The sequence below is a fragment of the Mytilus trossulus genome, chromosome 7, assembly GCF_036588685.1.
Source record: "Mytilus trossulus isolate FHL-02 chromosome 7, PNRI_Mtr1.1.1.hap1, whole genome shotgun sequence".
In the NCBI taxonomy this organism is placed as follows: Eukaryota; Metazoa; Mollusca; class Bivalvia; order Mytilida; family Mytilidae; genus Mytilus; species Mytilus trossulus.
In genome coordinates, this window is record NC_086379.1 from 77,014,884 (window position 1) to 77,042,301 (window position 27,418).

The 27,418-nt window shown below is 31.5% G+C and overlaps 1 protein-coding gene across 4 annotated transcripts; it reads right to left on the bottom strand.

The window, feature by feature from the left end:
• Positions 1 to 475: 475 nt before the first annotated feature.
• Positions 476 to 26,505, bottom strand: LOC134725872 (uncharacterized). 4 transcript variants are annotated; one of them, XM_063590116.1, is made up of 11 exons: positions 26,293 to 26,505; positions 24,511 to 24,590; positions 22,697 to 22,799; positions 20,892 to 20,923; positions 18,702 to 18,842; positions 17,676 to 17,878; positions 17,151 to 17,321; positions 15,787 to 15,973; positions 15,266 to 15,420; positions 9,994 to 13,974; positions 476 to 7,206 (listed from the first exon to the last, which is right to left on the bottom strand). In XM_063590116.1, the coding sequence occupies exons 2-11, from the start codon at positions 24,563 to 24,565 to the stop codon at positions 6,979 to 6,981; spliced, it is 5,256 nt and encodes a 1,751-aa protein (XP_063446186.1). In that variant the 5' UTR covers positions 24,566 to 24,590; positions 26,293 to 26,505; the 3' UTR covers positions 476 to 6,978. The 4 variants fall into 4 exon arrangements, with proteins under 4 accessions (XP_063446186.1, XP_063446187.1, XP_063446184.1 ...); XM_063590117.1 differs by having other exon boundaries at positions 18,702 to 18,830; positions 26,274 to 26,310; XM_063590114.1 differs by having other exon boundaries at positions 26,274 to 26,310.
• Between the last annotated feature and the right edge of the window lie 913 nt (positions 26,506 to 27,418).

A 27,418-nucleotide genomic window follows, 5' to 3' on the forward strand; every position in this document is an offset into this window, starting at 1 on the left:
TTATTTTCTTCATTTCTGTGGTGATGACATAATCATCTCAATGCATTGAAATGTCCACTGGTTTCAAGCCTTAAATTATTTAAGATGTTTTAAACTATACTGAACTTAACTAAAAACCATTGTCTTGAACATGCATGAAATATTTGCCACCAGACATAAGCAGATATTAATGTCTGTGTCATTTTGGTCTTTTGTGGATAGCTGTCTCATTGGCAATCATACAATATCTTCTTTTTATATTTAGCAAAACACTAAAAATCGGGTTAACTGTATGCATTTTGTGGTACATTAGATGTAGAAGCCTTTTTATCCTTAAATGGAAACCAAGGAACCAAGTTACACAGTTGTACATATAGGTTCATATGACAAACTGTTGTTAAGCTGGGATGTGAGTACATTATTAAATATCATGGAGATTGATAAAGGTATGTAGCTTGAAAGGGTATCATCCAAAATAACAAAAATTATAACAATATCAAAATAAAGTTTTTTAATCATTAAATAGTTTTAGTGTAAATATCAAATTTATAACAAATAAATTAAATGTATAAGTAGAAAAACTTTTAAGTCGAGCTCAAGTTAATATATCCACAAACTCCAAATACTTTTATATATTATCAGAGTAAAAAGGTTTGAAATCCTGTAAATGTCTGAGAGAAATTGCCAATACAATGTCTTAACCTATTCGTATAGTTGTAAATGTCTGTCTTAAAAAAATGTATTTCAGATCAAAATATGAAATAAGTAGCATTTTGTAGTTAAAATTCAAAGAATGTTTCATTTCACAATTTGAGATGCCTATCCACATGCAGCGTCCATGCTTTAAGGGAAATATAAAATTTCATATGTTTAGAAAAGCAAGGAAGCATAGACTCATTACGTCTCAGAAGATATTTTGTAAACAGCTGTTTTTAGAGGAGTTGTGGATTTAAAGTGCAAACAACAAACAGAAAACAGCTAAATACAAACAGTCACACACAAACAATGATAAATATATATCCCCCACGTCACTGAATGGGGATATAAAACATATCACATGGCATAAAAAAAAGTTATAAAAAAATATAACATCTTTTATAAAATATTATATGCCACATTCTTCTATCTGTTTCTCAAACAAAACAAATAATCTTAAGAAGTGCAAGTGAATTTGCTACAATTCATGGTGTACTAGCAGATAATCACATTCACTATTGGTGAGCATGGCTGTGACCTAACATAACTATAATGGCATCATATTTTTTTTATTTTTTTTTAAATAAACATGACTGTAGAGTCAGCAAAGTTGATGTAATAAATACCGATAGATTGTTGTTTACTTATTGTCCAGTAAATATATTGCATGCACTCACAGGATAAGAACAAAGATCATGAATTAGCAAGAAGAACAATAGTTAGGTTCTGGTAAGTGGCTTATCAAGACAAAAAGAGAAAGAATTTTGGCACACCAATTCAAAATTCAAAAGACAAAATGCATAAAAGTGGCAGAAATTTTGCCCTGCAACAGGCAACCTAATAACGTCTCAAAGAGAAGTCTCACTTACAGAGAGGAAACCCACTTAAGTAGCATCAATCTGAGCATAGTTTTAATAAAGGAAAGCACTTGGAGATGAATTGTATAGTATCAAGGTGAACATTTACAAGTAATAAAGGCATACATATACATTGAATGAGTTGTAATAATATTAGGGTAATCCTTTTATGATACACATTAATATTACTGCTGTACTGTTTACTCAAAAATATCCAGGGAAATCAGTTATTTCCCCACATCTCCTTTCTGTGAAATGCTTTTGATTTTGTTCTTAATATTAAGTAATAAATGCACCATTCAGTACAATTGAATAAAACATATTAGAAAGAAAAAAAACTACACACAAGACGACCATCCTTACTTTTCGTAATTCAAGAATTTATCTCCCAATTCTCATATCTTTGGAGTTTTCAGAGTCAAGATTTGAATTTAGAACACAAACAAACACATATTAGTATGATATATAATACAAATACCAAGCATCATTACAATAACAAATGAGACATTAAAAAATTATATATCAAAAACTTACTTCTTTAAGTTCTCTGAAAATACTTTCTACTTGTTCTGAAGGTTGTTTTGAAGGTTTACAGTAGTTTAAATTTCAAATAACAAAGCAGTTTTTAATCTTTAGAAATACAAATTTGCTTACCCATATTTTATAACAATAATTTTAGGAATTTCTTATTTTTTAAAAATTTTTTTAGTTTTAGTTTAAGAATTCCATTCTAAAAAAATAAGGAAGAAAACTTGATGTTTATAATGAAAAATATTTGAACAGATGATGCTTTTTAATTTATAATAAAACTAATAACCTTTGAAGACTTCATGTAAACTACAAATACAAAATATTAATGATGTAACACCCAAAGGCTGCCACCATTCTCCTAATGTATTTTTAATTTCCGTATTATTTAATCAGAATCACAATTACTTGCAATTTTTGTAACAATGAATAATATTTTTAAAGAGTCTTGGCGTCTCTTTTCATTGTACATACAATTCTAATTTATTACCAAATGCATTGATTGCCCTCGCATCAGTTATCAAAGTATCCAAATTGGGATAAAATTACTCTAATTCAGGGATGTTTCAATAACCTTGATTCATTCACCGAAAAACAGATCAATTTTTTACTGACTGTCTATAATCAAAATCACTTGATGTGTTACCTTTTTAGAGTGTTTAGCAATCACAAGGAATGCACCATGTCACTAAAGGATGAAATATTTAAAATAAGTAATAAAATATAATTGATTCAAATATTTGTTAAGCTATAAAGAAAAATATCTGATAGTTTTTAAACAACTCTACACAAATGCACAACTGCATGACATATAGTAGGCGATATTATCACCATTTTAATATAACATTTACTTTGTTTTGGAGAGCAAATGTTTCCTGCACAACACTCAGCAAGAACTTGTCATTGGGGTTATATTCTAGTATAACTTATAGCTTATCTTTTCATATCTAGCCACTACTTCAGCGAAAAATTTCAAAATTAAAACTGGAATTTTTATTTTTCAAACCAAATCACCAATTTCGGGGACTGTCTTAGTATTTATGGAAATCATCCGACATCACAATGAAACAATGAAGACACTGTAGGAGTCCAATAGTATTCAATTAAGACAAAGTAGAAGCCCATTTTTATTGTACTTAAACCTATAAATCTATGGAGATTTGTAAAAGATTAAAAATGATATTTCCTGACTGGGATTTCAGGGTCATTAGAGGCTTTATAAGCACAGGCACTTGTCTATGAAAAAATATTAAAGTATACAGGAAATTAGTTTCCAGAGACAAGTGTCTGTGCCTAGTAGTAATAAAAAATATTTTCTGCACTCAATTTGTCAACAAAATTTAAGTTTAAATTTACTATATCTAAATTCTTTATAATTTTCTATTATGTAACTGGACAATACCCAGGCTGCTTTCCATTCAAATTAATACATGTAATAGCAATGTTATGTCCATTGATGTAATATTTAAGGAATATCAGAGCTGTATAAATTTTGAAAAGCAGGCCACCTGATCAAATCAAAATCTGAAATCAGCGACTCCTCAAATACAGTACTGCCATTCCTATTCTAATAGAATAAATACCCCTATAAAGTTCAAATTATACATTTCTAATTTTTCATAATATGACTGCAATTGAGGAGCATTTGTGCCCGTGACTCTGACAGTCAACTGTGGAATTGATTGCAGACAGTATCCAATTAAAATTGTTGTTAAATGCCGAGTTGCATTAGAATTAGATATATCTTACCAACAAAAAAAACTTAATGTTAAGAATTTAAATCATATTGGTAAAGTACATATAAAAAAAAAAAAAATCAAGTATCGACAGTGTACAACACATCATTCTTTATAAGCAGTACTAATTAGGTATCTAAAAATTTGAACAATTTATTAATTTGAGTCATTTAAAAGTGACCCCTTACATAAAAATATGTGTAAGGTTTACCAGTCGACAGACAAAAATCTCAAATATTGTCTGTTAGTTATATTTAATCAAAGTGAAAACAATCCATATAAAATTTCAATCAAAAATAAATCAAATTTTAATTATATGGGGATTTGTACCCCCTCTCAGTCCCACTAAAAGGGTATCCTTTCAACAGTGGTATACTACTGTTGCCTTTATCTATCCACAAGTACCTAAGCTTTCAGTTTGTACACATGGGGGTTAATGCAACAAGTTACCAAATATCTTCTTCTTAAATAACAACAGTGGTATACTACTGTTGCCATTATCTATCCACAAGTACCTGAGCTTTCAGTTTGTACACATGAGACAGAGTTCTAATACAACATGTTACCAAATATATATAACCAAAACAAAAACTTGTAGCATCTGAATATAACCAGGACAGGAATTGGGACATTATGTTCCTCTTGCAATTATGATGTTGAGAGGGAAATGAAAAATCAAGACAAAGAAAAACCAGAGGTAATTAGAAGTATTAACATTTGAAGAATTTATAAATATTCATATTTACTTGAGAACAACAAATAGGTGGAACGTCATATTTTATACTGTGGATTCATGTATTTTTGTGGATATCAATTTTTGTGGATTGAGAAAAACTTGTATTTTAATGAATATTTTATGTCATGGTTTTGCAAATCAGAACCCTGTGAAGACAATATCAATGACAAAAATCGAAGAATAGAGAGTATTTTCTATAGTTAAAAAAAGGTTTTGATGGTGCATGGAACTTCCCTTCATAATACATAACTTTCAGTTTATAAAAATATTTTATGTGAAAATAATAATGCTTATAAATAAATTTTTAAATATGATAAATGAAAAAATAAACTTAAAAGAATAAAAGGTTTTTAAGAATATTAGGATCAAAAGCCTCTGGATGATTTAATTCACTTTTTTTTGTCGTATTACTTAGGATTACATGTATTTTTAATTCTAAATTCCTAAAACATTACATTAATTATTCTTTAAAAAACTAAAAGCAAATATATTGAATTCCTATTTTAATTTTTTATGAACTTCAAATTTTTTTTTACAAAAGGGCAACAGAGTAACAGAATTCAGTTATAGATTTTAATTTTTATTTTACAACTTTGTTATTTTATTTATTAATAGGTTTCATCAGTTCTTATTTTTGAGTGACTTTAATTCCTGCATCCATGATTATAAATGCTGCATTTCAAAATCATGGTATAGAACATCTGTACTGTAAAATCCTTATATAAAATAGTTGTATAAGATTTTCTCCTCCAAGAATTATTTTTTCTCAACATATCTTCCACAGCTGTGCCACAGACATTGGTATAGGACAAGATGACAAACTGTATAAAAATTCATAAAATTTGATATAAAACTATAACATGTGTGACAACTACTGCTAATAATATAAATATACAAAACTAAGTAAAAATTATCATATTTCTAATATATACCTGAGATTACTAAGAAATAAGTTGGTAAAACACTAAATCTCTACCATCATGAAGATTTACATCTATTTCATATATTTTTTAATATGTTGGTACTTACAAGTTTATAACAGAACTATTCCCTATTCATTATAGGACTGTGGAGTTGAAATATCTACCAAGACACTTGGTCTTTAAAAAATCTAGATTTTCCTTAAGTCATTGAAGCATTGGATACAATTTATTTTCAGAAATATGGGTTGGGCTATATAAGAGGGCAGTAAAAATGATATACATGTAAAATTTTAGGTATGGTAAAAAAATTAAATATAAAATATATATTCAGAAATGGTTGACTTATACTTGAGTATTTCAGGAGTGAAACTCATTGATATAATACTTTGGGTATGAGGTACAAGAAATATTAACCATAATAATGTTACTGAAACCAGTAAAGCAAAGGGACAAATATTAAATTTATCAAAATAGGTATCACAAATAGCAAATATTCTCACATATTCAAACCATTCAAAACTAAGTGTAAAAACAGCACACAAAAAACTGTGCCTTATCTTAAACAATAAGTTGTGTAGAAGTACAAACTTAATAGGAAATAATGCAAAAAAATATTCATGCTGGAATAACCAGTATATTGCATAGTTTTAAATGCACATAAAAATAGATATTTTAACAAAATAATATGTATTACATGTCAAATAAATAAAACAAATAATTACAATTGTTTTTGTATATATTATATTCAAAATGTGGTTAATTAAACAAGGAAATGTGTAAATCATAAGTAAAAAAAGATCACATTCATTTGACAGATTTTTTTTTTAATCTTTATTTTTTTTTAGAAATGTCATACACAGCTACAAAGCCTTGCTCCAATTTTTTTAAATTGCAAGTACTTGTGATCACAATTTTTTTGACAATATATACAATGAATGAAAAGATGTAATAGATACAGGTTAGTATAGATAAATGGTTCCTACCCTAAATTCTGAGTACAATATTATGAGGATTTTAAAAGAGTGGAAAAAACTTGAAAGGCAAAAAAATATAGAAGGTTTTCTACATTTGCAGCAATGTAAAATAGATATTTTCAAATTCAAAAATTCATATTTAAATGTCTGATTTAATCAAATTAAGTAGTACATGTAACAACATTTTTAAAGTTAGACAAAGCATTACAATACTGAATTTTTTTATAAACAAAAGTATTCCAAAATTACTATAGAAAATTACAATTAAAATGGAACAATTTTGCATTCAAATAACCTGCTTGCCCCAAAATCTCTGTAACTATAGTGAAAGTTAAAATGATTCTGCACATCTCACATCTATTTATATTCTATCACTCTATTAACAAATTCCTGTCTATAAGCCCCTTAAACAGAGTTTCAACACTCTACAGTTTTCTCTTTTAAAAAAACCCAACCCAGACAACTGTTTAATTTAAACTTTGCGAGTTGTAGAGCTTTTAAAAAACAACTATTTGAGCTAAATAACATTGTGTAAACTTTTCCTGTGTATTACTTTTGTCCGGGATGAAGTCTGTATACTAACATTCTAGTATTATGAACTCCTGTACTGATAACTAGGTGTTTAGAATCAGCTGTGAACTTCATCTGTGTGACATCTAAGGGTATCTTCAGTTTGACCACGTCTGTTGCTGTAGTGATGTCCCACAGTATCAGCCTGTTATTCAGACACCTAGAGGCAACCCATTTACTGTCTGGTGATATAGCAATGGTGACCACCTGCAAATTATATATTATATGTCTTGTAAATTATGAAAAAAAATCAACATTATTTTTTCTAGCTCTTGTGATTTTTTCTGACTCAGGAGTCATATAGACTTATCAGGCCCGTAGCCAGGAATTTCTAAGGGGGAGTTTGTTTGACTCACAAACTTGACTTTAACAGTAACAATTCAAACAGAACACTGACTTTAACAGTGCTTTAATACATGTATTTGTTTACAAGGGTGGGGTTCATCCGAACCCCCTGGCTACGGGTATGCATATACCCCAATTATCTTTTCATATTTAATCTCAAAATTACCCTTTAAAATGATATTATAGTCCAATGGTAAATATATAAAAATATATAATGGAAATTATTGTTTGCATTAATTTTTGATGTTTGAGATGTGAACTTTATTCATGCAACTTAGATATATTTTTTACAAAACAAGTGCTGAACTGAAAAATATAGGTAATCAATTATACAAATTACAAAGTGTTTCTTGTTCTGCACAGTATGTTAAGTAATCTAAAGTCAGAAAAGCAAAACAAATATTGAGTTATAAACTCATATGCAATTCTAATTTCAAAGTCAAAGGAGGAGCTTGGACAATAGGTCATAGGAGATAAATGCCATGGTAACCAGACCTACTCCATTGAATCCATGTCATAGAATAAATTACTGGCTAAAATGAAAATGTAAATCTTGAATAATTGCATTATATAAGGAGATGTGGTAAAAAATTGAAATTAACTGTAATAAAAACTAGAGGCTCTAAAAAGCCTGTGTCGCTCATCTTGGTTTATGTGCATAATTTAAACAAAGGACACAGATGGATTCATGACAAAATTGTGTTTTGGTGTTGGTGATGTGTTTGTAGATCTTACTTTACTGAACAATCTTGCTGCTTACAATTATCTCTACCTATAATGAACTTGGCCTAGAAATGACAGTGGAAAATATTTTGTAAAAATTTACAAAATTGATGAAAATTATAAAAATTAACTATAAAGGGCAATAACTCCTTAAGGGGTCAAGTGACCACTTTGGTCATGTTGACTTATTTGTAGCTCTTACTTTGCTGTACATTATTGCTGTGTACAGTTTTCTCTATCTATAATAATATTCAAGATAATAACCAAAAGCTGCAAAACTTTCTTAAAATTAGGGGCAGCAACCCAACAACAAGTTGCTCGATTGGTCTAAAAAATTTAGGGCAGTTAGGTCTTGCACGAATGAACAATTTTTTCGTGATCAGATTTGCTCTAAATGCTTTGGTTTCAGAGATATGAGCCAAAACCTGCATTTTACCCTATATACTATTTTTAGTCATGTCGGCTATCTTGGTTGGCGGGCGGGGTCATTGGACACATTTACTAAACAAGATACCCTAATGATGATTGTGGACAAGTTTGGATAAAGGAGTAGGTCCAGTAAGGACCGATTTTGGCCTCAAATTTCAGTTTCATCTGAAGAAAGATTTTGACCACTTTTTAAACACTAAGTGTCTATTTTATATGTTTCGATTAATTTATGTGAAAGTTTTTATAATTTATTTCGTCATTAAAAATGGTCCGATTCAAGCTCAAATATGAAAAATCTACCAAATATGCGAAAAAATGTAACTTTTCAGATGGTTTTTGTCAAAAACGAAAGTGGCCGCATCCGTGTTCATCCTCAACCTTCATATATATATGTTATGTATTATCATCAAATACAACTTCCATTTCAATATTTTGGATGAACACGAATGCGGCCACTTTCGTATTACACGGAAACCGTCTAAAATTTAAGTAAAATGCTGGAATTGTTAAGATTTGACTAATTTAGTATGACTTTATGGTGCTAGTACCCAATATATGTGCATTATATTGTAAAAAACAGCCCATATTTATGTAGCAGCACCATTTTGCTATCCAATAAATAACTAAAACTTTACATTTTAACGATTTTGTAAAACTGCCAAATTTTGGGGCCAAAAAAGGGTCTTACCGGACCTACTCCTTTGTCTTTGTAGTTTCAGAGGAGAAGATTTTTATTAAAAGATAACAAAAATTTACAAAAAATTGACTATAGAAGGGCAATTACTCCTTAAGGGGTCAACTGACTATTTTGGTCATGTTGACTCATTTGTAGATCTAACTTTGCTGAACATTATTGCTGTGACAGTTTATCTCTATCTATAATAATATTCAAGATAATAAAAAAAAACGGCAAAATTTACTTAAAATTACCAATTTAGGGGCAGCAACCCAACAACGGGTTCTCCGATCCATCTGAAAATTTCAGGGCAGATAGATTTTGACCTGATAAACAATTTTACCCCCATGTCAGATTTGCTCTTAATGCTTTGGTTTCAGAGATATAAGCCAAAGTTTTATTTTTTAGCCATGGCGGCTATCTTGGTATGTTGGCCAGGTCACCAGACACATTTTTTCAAATTAGATACCCTAATGATGAATGTGGCCAAGTTTTGTATTATTTGGCCCATTAGTTTCAAAGGAGAAGATTTTTGTAAAAGTTTATGGAAGCAGGACGCTGGACGCGGGACTTTGGAGAAAAGCCAGGTGAGCTAAAAATGCATTCAAGTCTGAATTTTCAATGTTTTAATAATAATGCTTATATTTATATCAATTATTGCAGCTATATGGTAAATTCTTATAGCAAACTGGACATTACCAGAAAAGAATATGCAACCACAATGACAACAATAATAATGTCAATCATGCTTGAAAACAATAACTCAGTCTTTTTCTTGCACATTGATTGCATGCGACACAATAAAATAAAAAAATTCTTACCGAAGCTGTGTGCCTTTTCTTTGGTTCTTTTCTTCCTACTGGAAAGCCAGTGTTGGCCTCCCACACAATCATGTAGCCATCTTCAGATCCTATAGCTACATACAGGCCATCTTTACTTTGTTCCACTGCTAGACTTGTCCCTTCACAGGATTGTCCCAAGTGATCGGCTCGATACATAAATCCAAGTTTTACTCCTTTTGTCACTCTCTGATCAGATTTGCCAGTAGGAATATCCCAAAACACTACCCAACGACGAGTGGTGACCATCATGACATTTCCTTGATAGGGGCAGACAACTTCTCCTAGATGTGGACTCTTTGTCAGAATTCGATTACATGGCATTAGTCCTCCTGTAGCTTGTGTTTTGTCTATAGCATAAAACCTGTGTTTATGAGACTGTGGTAAAAATCCTCCACCTTGTTTACGCCATGATGTTTGGATGTCAGCATATTCTTTGTCAAGAATTTTAACCCTTAGTATGAGATAGCGTTCTGAATCATTTATGGACAGGTCTATTCTCTCATAAGCCAGCTTCTGTTTCAATAGAAAGGATGTTTTTACCTTGAGAAGACTGATATCTATTATTTCAATGAAATGAGCCTTTTCACCAGTTTTCAAGACATATAATGTCTTATGATCTTTTCCTTGGCAGAAACTTACTACATGTCTGATGCTCATTTTCACCAATCCATCTTCAAAATCATACACTTTTAAAGTATGAGCTTGACTGTCTAAAACAATACACATTGAGTTTATAGTTGCTGATACTTTGTGACCTGTGATTCCCATGTAAATTTTATCTTGTAGTTCTACATTATCTACAGACCAGATCCTCAAGTTTTTGTCTTCTGAAGCAGTTATGATGAAGTGTCCTTTGAGGTCAACATCAAAACCAACAATATCCTTCTGTGCCAGTAACTCTGAACCCCCACCATTGACCTCTGTTCTGGATGATTGATCACCATCAGTATTTAGTAAGGTTGTCAGCTTCCAAATTTTTGCTGTATTCTTTTTGCTCACAGTGACAACTTGATCCTCAAGCACTGCCACTTTCATGATTTCATTATTTTCAGCCTTGAAATCCCCGAAGTGTCTCCCTGTCTGTGCTTTGTACATAATTATCTGCCCTTGGTTGTCTCCAATAAAGACTAAATCATTGATCCAGCTCACTCCAAAGCTGGTTATTGTATTATTTATGTTTAACTGCTGGACAACCTCCCCATTAGAGATGTCATACACAGCTACAAAGCCTTGTTCCAACCAAATGGCAGCCAATGCATGGGAATGTGCCACAGATAACTGCAGTAACTTAGAAGAGCAGTCCTCTGTGATAGTTATTTTGACCTCATCTAGGTCAACGACTGTCAAAGTTCCATCTGTTTCTCTATTACTACTTCCTACAAGCAGGTTCTCATTAAAACCAACTGCAGCAAGACCTCTGGTAAAAGGATGACTAGTTTTCACCATTTTTCCATTTTCTGCAGCACCAACAACATGGATTCTAACAACTCCATCTTTTGTATTTTCCTTTTCACTTACAACAGTATCTATAGTGAAAATAATCTTTAAATTGTCTATACTTGTAGTGATGATGTTAGAAACATCATTTGCTTCTTCTCTCAAGGTGATGAAGTCAACTTTTTTGAAGCTGTTTGTATCCAATATTAAAACATCACCATTGCTAAATAATATTGTCAAATGTAAGAAATCGGTACTGAGACAAACCATTGTAGGTAACACCTCTTTCCCTAGGTTTTCAAAAATATCAGAAAACTTCTTAATGTTTGTAAGTTGATTATGTAAATGGAATATCTGAAGGCTGTCCTTGCCTAAGTTAATTACTCTTTTCTCAGAATGATCCAGTATGGGTGGCATTATTGGCTTGAAGTCCTTGTCATGGCTTAATTGGTTAACATCATTATTACTGGCATCATAAACTAGGTACCCTTTTTCATCGTCATCTTCCTCTTTCACATGTGTCATCAGAACTGATTCTGAACCACTTGAAATGATATTGTTGACATCATCATAGATTTTTAACAGAGCTGATGAAGCATCTTTTCTTGGTGCCAGACATGGGAATACTGGTATAAGTAATGGAGTCTTACTACAGTAGACTGTATCTTTAGCTTGCTGCAGTAATTCATTTAGATATTTCTGATCCTCATCTACATGTAATTGTGAAAGTAGATTAATTGCAAGGTTAGTTCCACTTTCATTTCCTGATTTAGAGACGAGGAAGTAATTTCTCAAAAAAGCCACCTCTTCATCATCTGTTTTGTCCAAATATTCTGTCATGTCGTCCACCAATGTTGATAAAGGCAAGGCTTGCATTCTCACTGAAAGGAAATTCAAATTACAAAAGCATTCTGACTTGGCAATTGAAGGATCTATCTGATCTCCAGCATGGGTAATGTGATATGGGGCAGCTATCAGTTTTCTTTTATTCTTCACAACAAGTAGTTGTTTTGTGACTTGTCTGTCTGCTTTCTCCACTGTCAGTTTTCGCCTGTGAAGAGTTATGTCCCTTTGAATACCATCATTGGCAATGAAATATTCTGCCAATACTTTGTGTAATATTTTGCCTGCACTACCAGTTGCATATCTTCCATGAGCTGTCTCAATGAACTGCCTATGATACCAATTCAATGTCGTTTTACCAAATGATCTTCTTTCTACTATATATTCTCTGAGATCATATCTTATCCTTGCTACAAGTACTGGTGGCATTCGTACAATGCCAGGGACAGGTGGATTATGATAGCGGTAGATATCATCTAGAACTTCGTCATCACAGGATAACACATCCTCCCATTCAATATCAGAAATTCCATTGTTGGCAACTGTAATGTAACCTAGCGCATGGCTTATCAAGACTTGCCCAAATTTCTTTTCCATGTTGTCAAATAGCTGGTTTATGGCCCCTTGTACTGAATCTTGCAAAACAAGAGCATGATCTGGTGTGTATGAGTTCCAGTTAACTGCCTCATCTAAGATAAGTTTTAGAAACAATGGACCTCTGCAATTTCTGAATGCGCTAATAATCTGTTTAGTTTGAATTTGTGTAACAGCTCTTTTCTTTTTTGCTAGATATTTGTCAATCATTTCAAAGCCTGTATCATCAGGTAAAGATGGGACTTCTACAAAGTTGGTAGTATCTGGAAACAGTTTCTGTAATGTGTCCAAAATTTCATGTTCCCTGGGTAATGTTGATACAATTATCTTCAAGTTTGAGGGGAGGATTGTAGGCAGCCAATTTAACAAGTAAGAATCATCTTTTGCTGTAAGCTGATCTAGAGAGTCCAAAAGAATAACAATTGGCTTTTTCACCTTGCTCGACACTCGACGTAAGAATCTTGGCATATATTCTATTAGATTTTTCATGTTTTTGTACCCAACTGGCTCCATTAATAGTTTTGCACAGTCAGCAAGTTGTCCACAAATTCCATATAGTACATCATATATGTTCAAACTATAACCTGATGTGCCCAAAAATCTTATAATTCCAAAGTGAGGCTCCTTTTCAAACCATTCTGGCAGATTCTGCAAGATTTTGGCCATAACAGATGTTTTTCCAGCACCTGACGGAGCATACAAAATCAGAGGCCTTCTGGACTTGTCCTTGAGAATATATTCTTTGGCCTTCTCCAAAACATCAAGTCTACCACAGAAAGTCTCGCATTTTAGTTTACAAAAGTGCTGATGATGCAGTACTTCTTGATAGTCTGTGTAATATTCTGAATCTCTTATCAGGCCTTTCTGGTCTTCTCTGGCCTTATCAATAAGTTCGCAAATGTCCTCAATAAGATCAGCACAAAGATGCCTGACATAATCACGTTGCTCTGCATGTTTTTCAGGATCGATGCCACCACTATGCCACTTAACTTGATACTGATGGATTCGGCCAGATTTCTTCAATACAGATGGAATTTGTTGCCTTACTTTCTCTCTTAATGTCTTTGCTTCTTCATCGATTACCATCTTAAAGTAGAGTTTTCAAAAATATTGTATTAACTACTTGTACTTTAACATTTTAAATACATTGCACTACTAATAATTCTTAAATTTTAGAATATTTCATAAGTCAGTGGATTCATTATAATTTATTGAGTATCTTTTTTTCATAGATTTCATGAGTAAAGGCCTAGGTGAACCACAAAATTTAAAGTTCAACAAATGACAAATGTTCTATAGGCTTATATGCAGAAGTCTGTAAAACCACAAAACTAAATATCAACGAAAAATGTATGTTTTCTTTAATTCACGAATATTGGTAGCCAGGAAAATAAATGAGTATAACTTAAATATTTTAATTATACATGGTGCATTTGATGATTCTCACTCAGACACATAGAATTATTTGTCTTTAGAAACTTTCAATATTTGAACAAAAAAGAAAATACATTACAAGTGAAATTGATATGAAAATTGAGAATAGAAATGGGGTATATGTCAAAGAGACAACAACCCGACCAAAGAGCAGATAACAGCTCAAGATCACTATTTATTTAGTTAATATATGACAGATATTTGATTTGTTTGCATTACCATTGTGGCAATAAGAACAAAACTTTGAGGTTTATATGCAAACACAGTTAAAGTCAGTTGTTATTTGTAACAAATACTGTGGATTCATTTATTTTCGTGGGTACCAATTTTCGTGGATTGAGGAAAAGGTACATGTTCGTGGATATTTGATTTCGTGGTTTTGCCAAAGTCTGCATACAAGCCTATTGAAACTTTGCCATTCGTTGAACATTTAATTTCGTGGTTCAACTGTTCCCACGAAATCCACGAAAATTGGTATCCAACGAATAATAATGAATCCACAGTAGTCTTTTTTTTCTTGGAAATTCTAATATTAAAACTTACGATGTTTATGAACCAATTCTTAATTTATGTTTTGTTCTTAGGTGAAAGGATTGTTACAATTTTTTTTATGGATATCTACTCAAAATGCTTGGAGACCTATTAATCTCCCTTTTGACTATATACAAGTTGTTGCCAATATTTTTTTATATTCACCCACTTGGTTGTCTCATGTAGAGTGTTTGCCTCAAGACTTAAAAATGTGTATTTGCTACTTCTCTACTTGGCATGCAGCAAAAAGAAGACTGGTTTCCTTGGAGTCAGAATAAATATGTGGTCAGGTAAGGTGATATTTTAAATTGTTACTGAACGTTAAGCAGACTTCAATCATCATCGTCATTTTTTTTATTGTCAAATTGTTTTCCTGCAAAAGTATTGAAATGTATTCAAATTGTATAAGTACCTGTCCATTTTTCATTTTAGTGTCAAAGTATCTTTTGGCTGTATCATCAGTGATATTATTGCCATCCAAACCACGTAAATCTCTCTGATAGGTACTAGTATGAAGATTGGGTTCTTTTGCTGTCAAGATTCCTTTATTGACTTCAATCTCAGTGACTGTAATATAAACGGTTATTTAATTGAAGAAGAAAAATGTTAACAAAGGGTAACACAGAACCCCACATCTCACCTTAAATTACAGAGGTCTTTTATCAGTTAAATATGGCAAAATATATAAAGACTGATAATTGCATGAACTAAAGAAGATTGGGCATTCACAGATTAGAATGCTGTCCAAAATTTTCTGTAGAGTATTCCTTCTGAGTAAGGTAATACCTGGCACTGTTGGTTCAGTAAAGGTTTTACAATATGAATAAAAATTGTAAATTGCTTATTATTTTTTAAACTTTTATCTTTATGAATGCCTGGTATTTCTATGCTCTAAATTGAATTTTTTTTATTATCTATTTAAAGGATCGTAACCTGAATAAAAGTATTTGTGAAGTTTGTCCTTGTTGAGTTGTTTAGCATTACAGGCAAATGTTGCTGCTTTCCTTAGAAGTGTCTGTAGAGATTTAAAGGTTTCCTCCCAACCCATTGTGTCTTTAGCTCTGGGTTCTTCACATCCAGCAGAGTAATCACCATAGAATGTAAACTGTGATCTGATTGGCTGAAATAATTACAATCAAAAACATTTACATGGTTATGGCAGAATAAAAATTAATAATACCTATAAAGTCACTGACTTTGAAAACTTGAAATAAAGCAACCCTCAGGCTGCTTGGCTCATAAACTGGTTTTCCAAGTGACAAATATTTAAATATCAGGGTTTTTTCAAGAACAAGACCAGCTAATTGCAGCTGCAATTGTTTATCTTCTATAAAACATTCAAAATGAAAAGAAAACTTGATCCCCATGAATGGAATTTATTTATCATTCATGTTAATATATAAATTATAGTAATCATTCCACAAATAGAACTTGATCCCCATTAATGGAATTTATTTATCATTCATGTTAATATATAAATTATAGTAATCATTCCACAAATAAAACTTTTCTTTTTATAAGATAAAACAAAGTTGACTTGATAAGTTCAAATCAAAATTATCAACATCAGTTCAAAAGAATAACATCATTGCTACAGTCCAGTACAAATTTTTTAACAACCAGCAAATCAAATTTGAAGCTGTATGTGAAAGGAGTAAGTTCGGTAAGGGCCATATTTGGCCCCAATTATAAAGTTCATAGTTACAAGACAATACATGTTTTAAGTTGCCTTTAAGACATGTTAGAACGTTAAACAGAACAGTTTTTGTGCAAAGTTTAACTCTAACACGTTGATTTTTACGTCCATAAAAGGTCAAAATAAGGGATTTTGGTAAATTTGACAAAATCAGCTAGATTTCAACCAAATAAAGGACCAGGAAACATAGAGCGCAGGCGTCGACAAGCTTAAGATTCAAATAAGACATGTGAAATGTCTTCACAAACATTATTTTAAAATATCTTTGTTGTCGACGCATGCGCTCTATGTTTCCTGTCCAATAAACTATGGAAATTTTCCCATTTTCATTGATTTTTTCGTGTAAAATCAACATGAGTACAACTTGTGACGTCATAATGAAGCGCAGAAACGTAAAATGTTCAACAAAATGGTTTGTATCCGAGCTAGTCAATGTATTAGCTATAATTTATCGTGATATTGGTCGATAAATCCGAGTTTGAAATTTAGCTAAAAAATGGGGCCATTTTAGGACCTTATCGAACATACTCCTTTTGTAAAAAGCTTGAATACTGCTACATTGATTAGGCATTTTGAAAATCCATTGCAAAATGAACAATACCTGTAAAATATACAGAGGTGGTTTAGCATTTTCATCCAGTAAATACCAAACATCCAATAGTTTAATATCAGGTAGAGAGTTTTCTTCAGCAACCTTCTTAATGGTATCAAATTCTTCCATATCAATTTCTATTGGGATTGGTCTGAATCCATATCTGTCACCTGATATAAACTAAAATAGAAAAAAAAGAAAAACAATAAAGCTTAGCATATAAAATTCAGATGCATTTATTGCAAACCAAATGAAACTTTTCCACAGAGTCACATCCTATTGGTCAATGTATCTAAACTCTTGTCTGTTCTATTGTGTCATTAAATATAAAATATAATAGCTATTGTTCTCTGTTTAGTTTATTCACTGGGGTTAGCAATAACATTTCTAAAAGTACATAATATACTAGAAATGATATTTCAACTATGAACACAAGTTTCTAAAGACCAATTCCGTATAACAATGAACAATAAATAAAAAAACAAATATGTAACACAGCAACAAACCACAACTACTTTATGTCTTTCAACTTACAATAAAATTAGGTCCTAAAGAAAGGTTCTGGCAATTTTCCACTTCTAGCAAACAAATTTTCTCCACAGAATGGTCATTTTGGCTATCTTCTGTTACACCCCATCGCATATCTACTATTTGAAAGTCAAGGTCATATTTGGCACAATACTCCTTCAGGAGTGGATTGACATCTCTGACAATGGCATTTCTTTCTGCTCTCATATCTGAAAAATAAACATCAAATATGACGCAAGCTTGTAGGATAAGATTTGTGAAGGCTCAATTGAGCCAGTCTCCCTCTTGCATGTATTTATTGTTTCAAATTTGAAGTGGTGTACTTATAAATAGAAACATTTAGTTAATGATGATGTCTTCCTTCTGCATAAAATCCAAAGGCTATATTCTAACCCTCTATGGATAAGTAGGACTCAAAAGTAAACCATATATTACTGCATACTTATTTTTGAAACCATACATGGGAGTAAAGCATGAATTTAATAGAGTCATTGGTAAAAAAAGGCAGAATCTTCAAAAGAACAATAAATATTAAACACAGCAATAGGAATCTAAGACATGGTTCATATTCAAGTTGAGTCTTGTAATTTCAGAGATGATTTATTATTCTAGTCTGGCAGCCATTTCTTCCATTTGATAGAAAGTATGTTCATATAGGCCTTACAGACATTATTCATCTTCTTAGGTCAGACTTAAGAAAAGATGAATAGAAATTTTGTAAGTTCTGTGCAATATATGAGGCGCCATGCCTTACATCAAAGGTTGTTTAGTGCAAATTCAAGTAATGCTCTAACAAGTTCTAACATCCACTACAAAATTTATAGCTTCTGAACGTCTTGACTAAAGAAAGAAGAAAATTTATGAAACTTTTCCCTTAATAACCTCTGGCTGCTTTGCAGAAATACATATCAAAAATAAGAAAGTTTTTAAATATTCTATTCTGATTATGAAAGAAGGAAGGTTGGACAAATTATTTATCCCTCCCTCTTATTGTAAGTTTTATTTTACATGCTACATTAGTGAGATACATACCAGAAAATGTGGAGCTCATGAATATCCTAACTGTAGAATGAGGTAAATTAGGTAGATCATCAAGACATCCTTCCAATAACCTCTCAAACTTAGCCTCAGCTTTCTTTATCTGTTCTTCTGTTGTTTTGTCTGAAATAAATCCTGCAAAGTTATATTTGCCTTGCATAATAGCATTACACTCTACAGCTTATCAAAATCTTAAAATAACATTAATGGAATACAAGTGGATTTATTTCTTATTTTCAGAATTCTTCATCAACCTACACATATATTTGGTAAAAACTACTAAAGTGAATTTTACTTTTTGGTGCTGAGTAAGATACCATTATACTCTACTTGTAACAACATTTTTTATGCTTTCATTTTTGTTTTGATATCTAGGTCATTATTTTGTTATAATTGATGATAGAAAAGTCACCCGAATTCTTTGTTTTCCTCAAGCTCTGTGCACTACTGCTGATTTGCTTTCCAATCACTTTCAAATTATTGTGAACAGATTTGATAAATTGTGTGTATTTTGAAAATTTTCAGATGTCCAGTGTGAATATGGTATTATCTCCCCTTGCTACTACATCTTATGCCTTTTTAAAGTTACACTTATATGATGTCTTGTTCTGTGAGTAATTGAGTCATAAAAATAGAAACAGATACTTAGTCATCAAAACTCATTCTGCAGAAAAGGATGCAAAAATTGATAAACATTTTGTTCATGTTTTAGATGAATTATAAAATTCTTACATCAATTGTAAGATTAAAGAATCATTTTTTTAATATTAGTATACTTTTTTTGTTTTTTTTTAGAATTGGTAGGGATTTACACCATTGTGCTTGATTATAAATTTCGCAGAACATTTATTCACCACAGCAATATTATAGCATGTCTATGTGTTTGAAAGTAAGTTTATGTATATAATATATACACATATATATGTAAGTCTTAATTGAAAACAATAATCAAACCTATAATTGGGTTGGATAAAAACTCTAAATATGTATGCATTTAAAAATATTTGTCCTACTCAGACTTCTAAAACTATTTGTCCTACTCAGACTTCTAAAAATATTTGTCCTACTCAGACTTCTAACCTTCATAGACATGATTTTATCAATTTGCCAAAATAACACTCAAGACTCAAAGTATCATCAAACGAAATTAATTTAAAATTTATATACCTTATATCTTTTTTCTTTTACTAGTTAAGAAAAAATTATGATGCTAATAGAAAAGAAAACCAAATATACCATTTTTTAAGTCCTTTCTTACTCCATTTACTAACATAACACTTTTTATCTAAAGACATGAAATGAATAATTGAATTTCTTTAAAAAAAAAAAAATGTTTGATCATAAATTTTATTATGTAGCAAACTGTTTTTTGAAGTCTTGCTTCTGTTGATGTATATTGTGTTATCTTTGGATAAAAGAAAAGCAATGTCAAAACTATTCAAGATATTTTTACGAAACCAATAGAATAACTATGCATTAACTATATAGAAATATAAAAAAAATTGTAAAAGAATTAGAAACAGGATGCATGTGAGGCTGTGCTAAACATTTCTATCCTGTATATGGCCCAGTACAAATTAAAAATTGATAATTCTAGACAAATTATGGTAATTCTCTTTATACAAAACTTGTACATTTTTTTTAAATCAATTTGTTTGGTTAAGAAAGTACATAATAATACAGGGAGATATCTCTGTAAAATCGACTAAATGTTTTAAACGCATCCTATTGTTAAGGAAATACTAAGCTTCTTAATGATCAAAATGAGTGTTTTCCAAACTGCTATTTATCCAATGAACTTTTTGAGACAAAGTTTGTGGTTCAAGATTTTTTTTAATTTTCACATCTTTTTTTCAAATGGTCAAAGTTAATATTTTGTCAAAGTTTGATGAAAATTAAACAAAGCAAGTGTTTGGTACCACCTTAAACTTTACATTTGAATATGCCAGTGTAAAAACTCTTCACAATTTGTATTCTTTTTTGACATCATAAATAAAACTCTCAGAAAAAAATTGTCAATGTCATAAAAAATGGGATATAAGGTTAGTGACTGAATATAACAAAATATATAGAAGAAGCAGTTGCAGTTTGAGAAAAAAAGGGTCAATGTTTAAAATGAAAAAGATTCCATTTCCAATTAATTTCTATTCAACAAAATACTATTAGAAATACATATCAACTAACTTTCTTCCTTGCTTGCTGTGGGCTGTACATTTCTGAAAAAGAAAATATTTAAATTTTATTGTTGTAAAATTAAAATAAATAACAAGTTAAAACAATACAATATACAAAGTAAAAGTAAGATGTGCAGTAAGTTATATCCATGATCAATTTTGTTGACTAATTGTGAGGAACTTCTTTCATGGCATTTGCTCATTGTTGAAGGCCATAGTGATACAGTGACCTATAGTTGTTAATTGCTGTGTCAATTGGTGTCTTGTGGAGAGCTGTCTCATTGGCAATCAATGAATCATACCACATCTTCTTTTTTATATGACAATTTAAAGAAGTGTTCTCTTAAATCGACCAGGATCAAAACATATTAATGTGATTCCAATTCTAGTACTTATTCTGCATTTTTAGGCAAAAGATGCCCATAATGAGCCAGATTTTAAAACTTACTATCCAAGAAACTAATTTGGCAGAGAACATGTTACCACATCAAAACACATTATCTTTACCCTAAACCTCTTAGGCTTTGCATTTACTGCTGAATGTAGCATGTGTAGTAAAGTATCAACAAATACCAACTTTTAAGGTTCTTAGTTTGACAAAATCAGTGATTAAATCTAAGACCTTCTCCATGCAAGATGAGCACTCTATCAAGATATAACTGAGGTCTTCACACCTGATCCCAATATACATACAGGATAGAAAGTGTGAAGAAACTGAGCCACAGAAAAGAGTAAAAGTACAAATGTATATTGATTTATTGTTTTTTGTTTTACTTCTAGTGAAAAACATTTCATGCATGTCAAGGACAAGAAGAAATTATCATCTGATAAATTAATTAGTTTCTGTAACATGTTTCAACTTAGATGAAAGGAGGGAAATGTGAAAATGAGGGTACATTTTATAAGGCCAGGAATTGAGTATCATAACTGGCCTTCTAATGCCTCCTCACAGACTTATCACAAGGATTATTTATCGTACAGAGAAAAAGACTGTGTCTACAGGAGGCATAAGATTTAACATCCCCATTCTGACATGATCTGACTGTGAATTTATGCATCATGCACAACCAAACAGACCATATTTCTTAAACCCAATCACACTTGGGTATGGTAAAAACATATTGATAGATCTATACGAAAGGAGTGGGTCCGGTAAGACCCCTTTTTGGCCCCAAAATAAAACAGTTTTACAAAATTATAAAAATGTAAACTTTAAGTTATTTATTGTACAGATGAATGCTTCTGCTACATAAAATTGGGCTGTTTTTGACAATACAATGCACATTTATCGGGTTGTAGCACCATTAAGTCATGCTAAATTACTGAAATCTTCAAAATTCTATCATTTTAGTTAAATTTTAGACGGTTTCCGTGTAAAACGAAAGTGGCCGCATGCGTGTTCATCCTTAATATTGGAATGTAAGTTGAATTTTATAATAATACATAACGTATATAAAGATTGTGGATGAACACGGATGCGGCCACTTTCATTTTTGACAAAAAACATCTGAAAAGTGACGTTTTTTGGCATATTTGAGAGATTTTTCATATTTCAGCTTGAATCAGACCGTTTTTAATGACTAAATCAGTTAAAATCTTTCACAAAAACTAATTGAATCAAGTGAAATAGACACTTAAGTGTTTAAAAAGATGTCAAAATCTTTCGTCAGATGAAACTGAAATTTGAGGCCAAAATGAGTCCTTACCGGACCTACTCCTTTGCAAGAAAAAGGGATTTTTTTTATGTTATAAATGTTTTTTTCAGTCTCCACCTGAATATATCATATAAATGGGGAAAGTTTTTTTCCGACATACTTGGAAGTTTTAATAACAGGTTTTGTCACTTTTGGTTTTGTCGGCTGTATCTTCTTGACCATCATATTTCCTGTATCCAAAAAGGATGACTGTCTTGTTATACCTATGATAAACATAGAACACAAATGAATATAAACATAGAACACAAATAAATATAAACATAGAACACAAATAAATATAAACATAGAACACAAATAAATATAAACATGGAACACAAATAAATATAAACATAGAACACAAATAAATATAAACATAGAACACAAATAAATATAAACATAGAACACAAATAAATATAAACATTACATTTTTAAGTTCAGATTGATTAGTGTGTAAATAAAGTTTTTTTTATTGTTTATCTACTGATAATTGTTCTTATAACTCATAACAAAACAAAGTAAATCTTAATTTCAAGAAAGAAAAGGTCATTGATTTCTCTTTTGAATTGTTTTACATTGTGTCATATCTGTGCCTTTTGAAGCTTTAATAGAAGAGAAAACAATAACACATAAGCAACATAATCTATACACAATATGTATCCTGCATACCAATATTGCATTTGTGATCGAATAGTGTGATAAAGGGAGACAATTAGGAGATAACTGTATTGTATTTTACGCTCCCACGGCATCAATTGGGGATTTGATGTTCGCAAATTAAGTTTACTGGCGACGCGTTAGCGGAGACAGTAAACTGGTATTTGCGACCATCAAATCCCCAATTGATGCCGTCGGAGCTTAAAATACAATATTGTTATCTCCATTCTAATGAAACTGACAGAAATCAACGTTAAAACATGTATTTAAAATTTGCCATATGTCGTCTGCGCTTGCGCCAACGTCCCATAGCATCAATTGTCAATTGATGCCATGTAAAATATATGACGTTATCCAATCAAAATGAATGTTACAAACGTTGTTGCATTAGAATTAATAATTGAAATTAATGCCATTGCTTTATACATCTTGTACTTTGGTCAAGTTTAAGTAAGTTTGAAATAGATATAGGAAGATGTGGTGTGAGTGCCAATGAGACAACTCTCCATCCAAATAACAATTTAAAAAAGCAAATCATTAAAGGTCAATGTACGGCTTTCAACACAGAGCCTTGGCTCACCCCGAACAACAAGCTATAAAGGGCCCCAAAATTACTAGTGTAAAACCATTCAAACAGGAAAACCAACAGTCTAATCTATATAAAAAAAATATATGAAAGTCTAGAATTGCCTACTTTAAGGTATGAATTTTATATGTGTATTTTGGTCAAGTTTAACTTAGTTTGACCTCCAGATTGCTTACTTTAGGGTATGGGTTTTATAGGTTGTACGGTGACCTGTTATCATTTACATCTTTGTCCTTTATTCTTAACGGATAGTTATCTCATTGGCAATCAAGCCATATCTTTTTATTTGAATGTTTTGTACATAAAAAAATCCAACTGGATAGAACAATCAATCATTGTAATTACTCAACCAGAACACCTCTGACACAAACAAGAAACATTAACTGAAAACATCATTTATGTGTGCAGCAAAGATTAGCATCTTTTACTAGTGACTTTTCATTTGAGCAATGTTCATATTAAATACAAAACAATGAAACAAAGGGAGATAATAGCATAAAAGATAGAGGCTGCTATTCTCTTTTCAAAGGCAATATAGACAAGCCAATTTTAACACATTTTAAAACAACTATCTAACAACATCTTTATTTCACTATAAAGATAAAAGTGAGTTTTAAATGATAATTTCATTTCTTTTAAGATACCAACAGTTTCATGGACTATCAAAATCTATATACAAAACATTAAATTCATACCTTGCTTTTTTTTAGACACTGATGTCCTGTCTGTTCTAGCAGAAGTTGTAGCCATAATAAAAGAATGTTAACCCATTACTCTGAAAATGAAAAAAAGATTTATTTAAGCAAAATATTCAAAGATGTATTTGATTAGACCAATATTGATAATTATCTTTTTCTCAAAGAAACTGAATAATATATTTAGATCATTTTTATAAAATTTCTGTCTTTTTGGACTGAAATTACATTAATGAATTCATATCCCTAACCAACAGGCAATTTTTCAGTATATCAAAATTTGAAGCGAATATTGCATGATTGTTATCCTTTTGGGATTTCAGTCTTGTGTGATTATGTGGGGATACACATACATGTAAGAATGTCCCACATAACTAAAGATTGGAATAAGCTATATGAAGTTTTATTGCTTTGATTAAAGGACTGCTGAGCTTCAAAGAAGATATGAAACCAAGAATTCCAAGTGGCGAAGTTGAAATCATTCCCTGAAAATTTTACAGATGCAACTAGAAGTAGGTTGACCGTAATTTATGGATTATCTAGTTCCAATTGTCATTACCCCATTCCTGTGACGTGATCTGCAGAATCAGTCACAAGGTTTGTGTTTACTTGCCCAACACAACAGGACTGAGGTGACACTGTGTTAGATTGTATTTGTATACCTGCCAACTTTTCAAAATGCCCACGGTGGTTTTACGTGCAAGAGGACTCTTGTGGTCCCATTAAAACCTTGAAAAGGGGCTTTAAATGCATTTAAATGTTGTGTTTTGGCTTCTTCATACTTTTAATAGCCTAAAGCAATTATAAAATTAACTGTTTTGTTTAAGATCATAGACAAAATTGCTCTTTTAAAATTTCCATCTTGGAGCTTTCATGGGGGAAATCCCCTGCAAATAGCGACAGTTGGCCGGAATGTATATTTTGAATCTGCTTACCCTTCCAGGGCACTTACATGTAGCTGAGATCACGGTAATCTGCTTACCCTTTCAGGGCACTTACATGTAGCTGAGATCACAGTAATCTGCTTACCCTTCCAGGGCACTTACATGTAGCTGAGATCACGGTAATCTGCTTACCCTTCCAGGGCACTTACATGTAGCTGAGATCACGGTAATCTGCTTACCCTTCCAGGGCACTTACATGTAGCTGAGATCACGGTAATCTGCTTACCCTTCCAGGGCACTTACATGTAGCTGAGATCACGGTAATCTGCTTACCCTTCCAGGGCACTTACATGTAGCTGAGATCACCCCAAGTTTTTGGTGAGGTTCATATTGATTAGTGGTTAGAATTCTTGTCTTGTTTTGTTAAATGTTGTCAGTTTTGAGGTCTTTTTTATTTTTTGGCCATGGCATTGTTAGTGGTTTTTTTTTTTATTCTTATTTATGTCAGTTTGAATATCCCTTTGGTTTCATACACCTCACTATCATTTCAAAAGCTACAATGATATTTCCTTTTAAATTTTACAAATTGAATTTAAGTTTCTTCATTTATACTTATGAGAGCTGTCGAAAACTTTAAAGGCAATACAGATGAATATTTCTGCATACACAATTTCAACTTCTATCATGAGTTTTTGATTTTATATCCTACCATATTGGTCCCTACCTGTTTTAATGCGATTTGAAGCTTTTTACTTTTACTATTTATAGGCTTTTGCATATCTAGGACTTTATAGAAATTTTAAAAACTAAATAAATTATCATTGAATTGGCTGCTAAAGTTTCTTTCTTTCTTTTTTTTCTTATGTGTTAAATTAAAACCTTGCAAAAGTTTGTTTACCCAGGAGACAGAATAAAGGACTTGTCAAATTAATACACCTGTCCCGAACTCTGAAGTTTGAGATATGTCGTCACCTTTCAAATGCATATTTCTTAAGAAAAAATGTTTAAAAAATTTAAATTAATTCTTTGTCAGATGTCTGTTATAAAGATTATCCTTTTAACGATACGCGTAATATTGTTTATATCAATAAATTGTCCAGTTCAGTAATACGCAATTTGTAGAATGCCAAAGCTGTGTCGGGTGCCCAAAGGGAGACAACCTCAAAGAACCAACTAAATTAATCAAAGTCAGTGAAAGTACTATAAGAAGATACTAGAACACACCCGCGAAATCGCGGGCATTTAGAGCGTGGTTGAAAGAATGTAAAGTGTTGTAGGAAGATTTATTGACTTGTGAAATTCAAGAAAAGTATCAAAAGTCATATCTAGTTTGGAACAGGATAATTGTTTTTCTAGCCCGGCTCCTCCTTTTTCCACAAAAGAAATCCTTTTTTTTTTTAGTTCTTTATTAATTTTAATGATACATGGATAATTTTAGCGCTTATCTGTATATTACGAACATTCATAAAAGGGGGGATCGCAGCGGGAGAGGTCCTGATCCCGATATCCCGGTCTTAAGAACATGAAATCCCGAGGTTCCGAATTTAATATAAATTAAAAATCTCGACAACCTGAAATTCGAAAAAAGAAATCCCGACGTCCCGAAAAGGTCCTGCTTCATTTATTACTATAAATAAAATATATTTTGTTTTAAATTCAATTCTTAGTTTAATAATCGATCCACGGCGGTCATTGATATATTATACAGACACTCTCTATTTAATAAACTCTGTGACCGCCGTGGATAGTAAACTTGAAAATGGTATCAAACAGAAAATACACTTTATTCTTAGTATATGTATTTGTTTCAAAGTATACAATAAACGCAAGCGAGAGGTCTCATCTGAATTAAAATTTGGTCCAATGATGGATATCAGACAGAAAATACACTTTATTCGTAGTATATATATGTATGATAAAAGTTTACAGAAAACGCAAACCGGAAGTCTAATCTGACTTAAAATTTCGTCCAATGACGGAAACATATCCGGACGCCTTTTTTCTTGTTTTTCTCCCAAAATAAC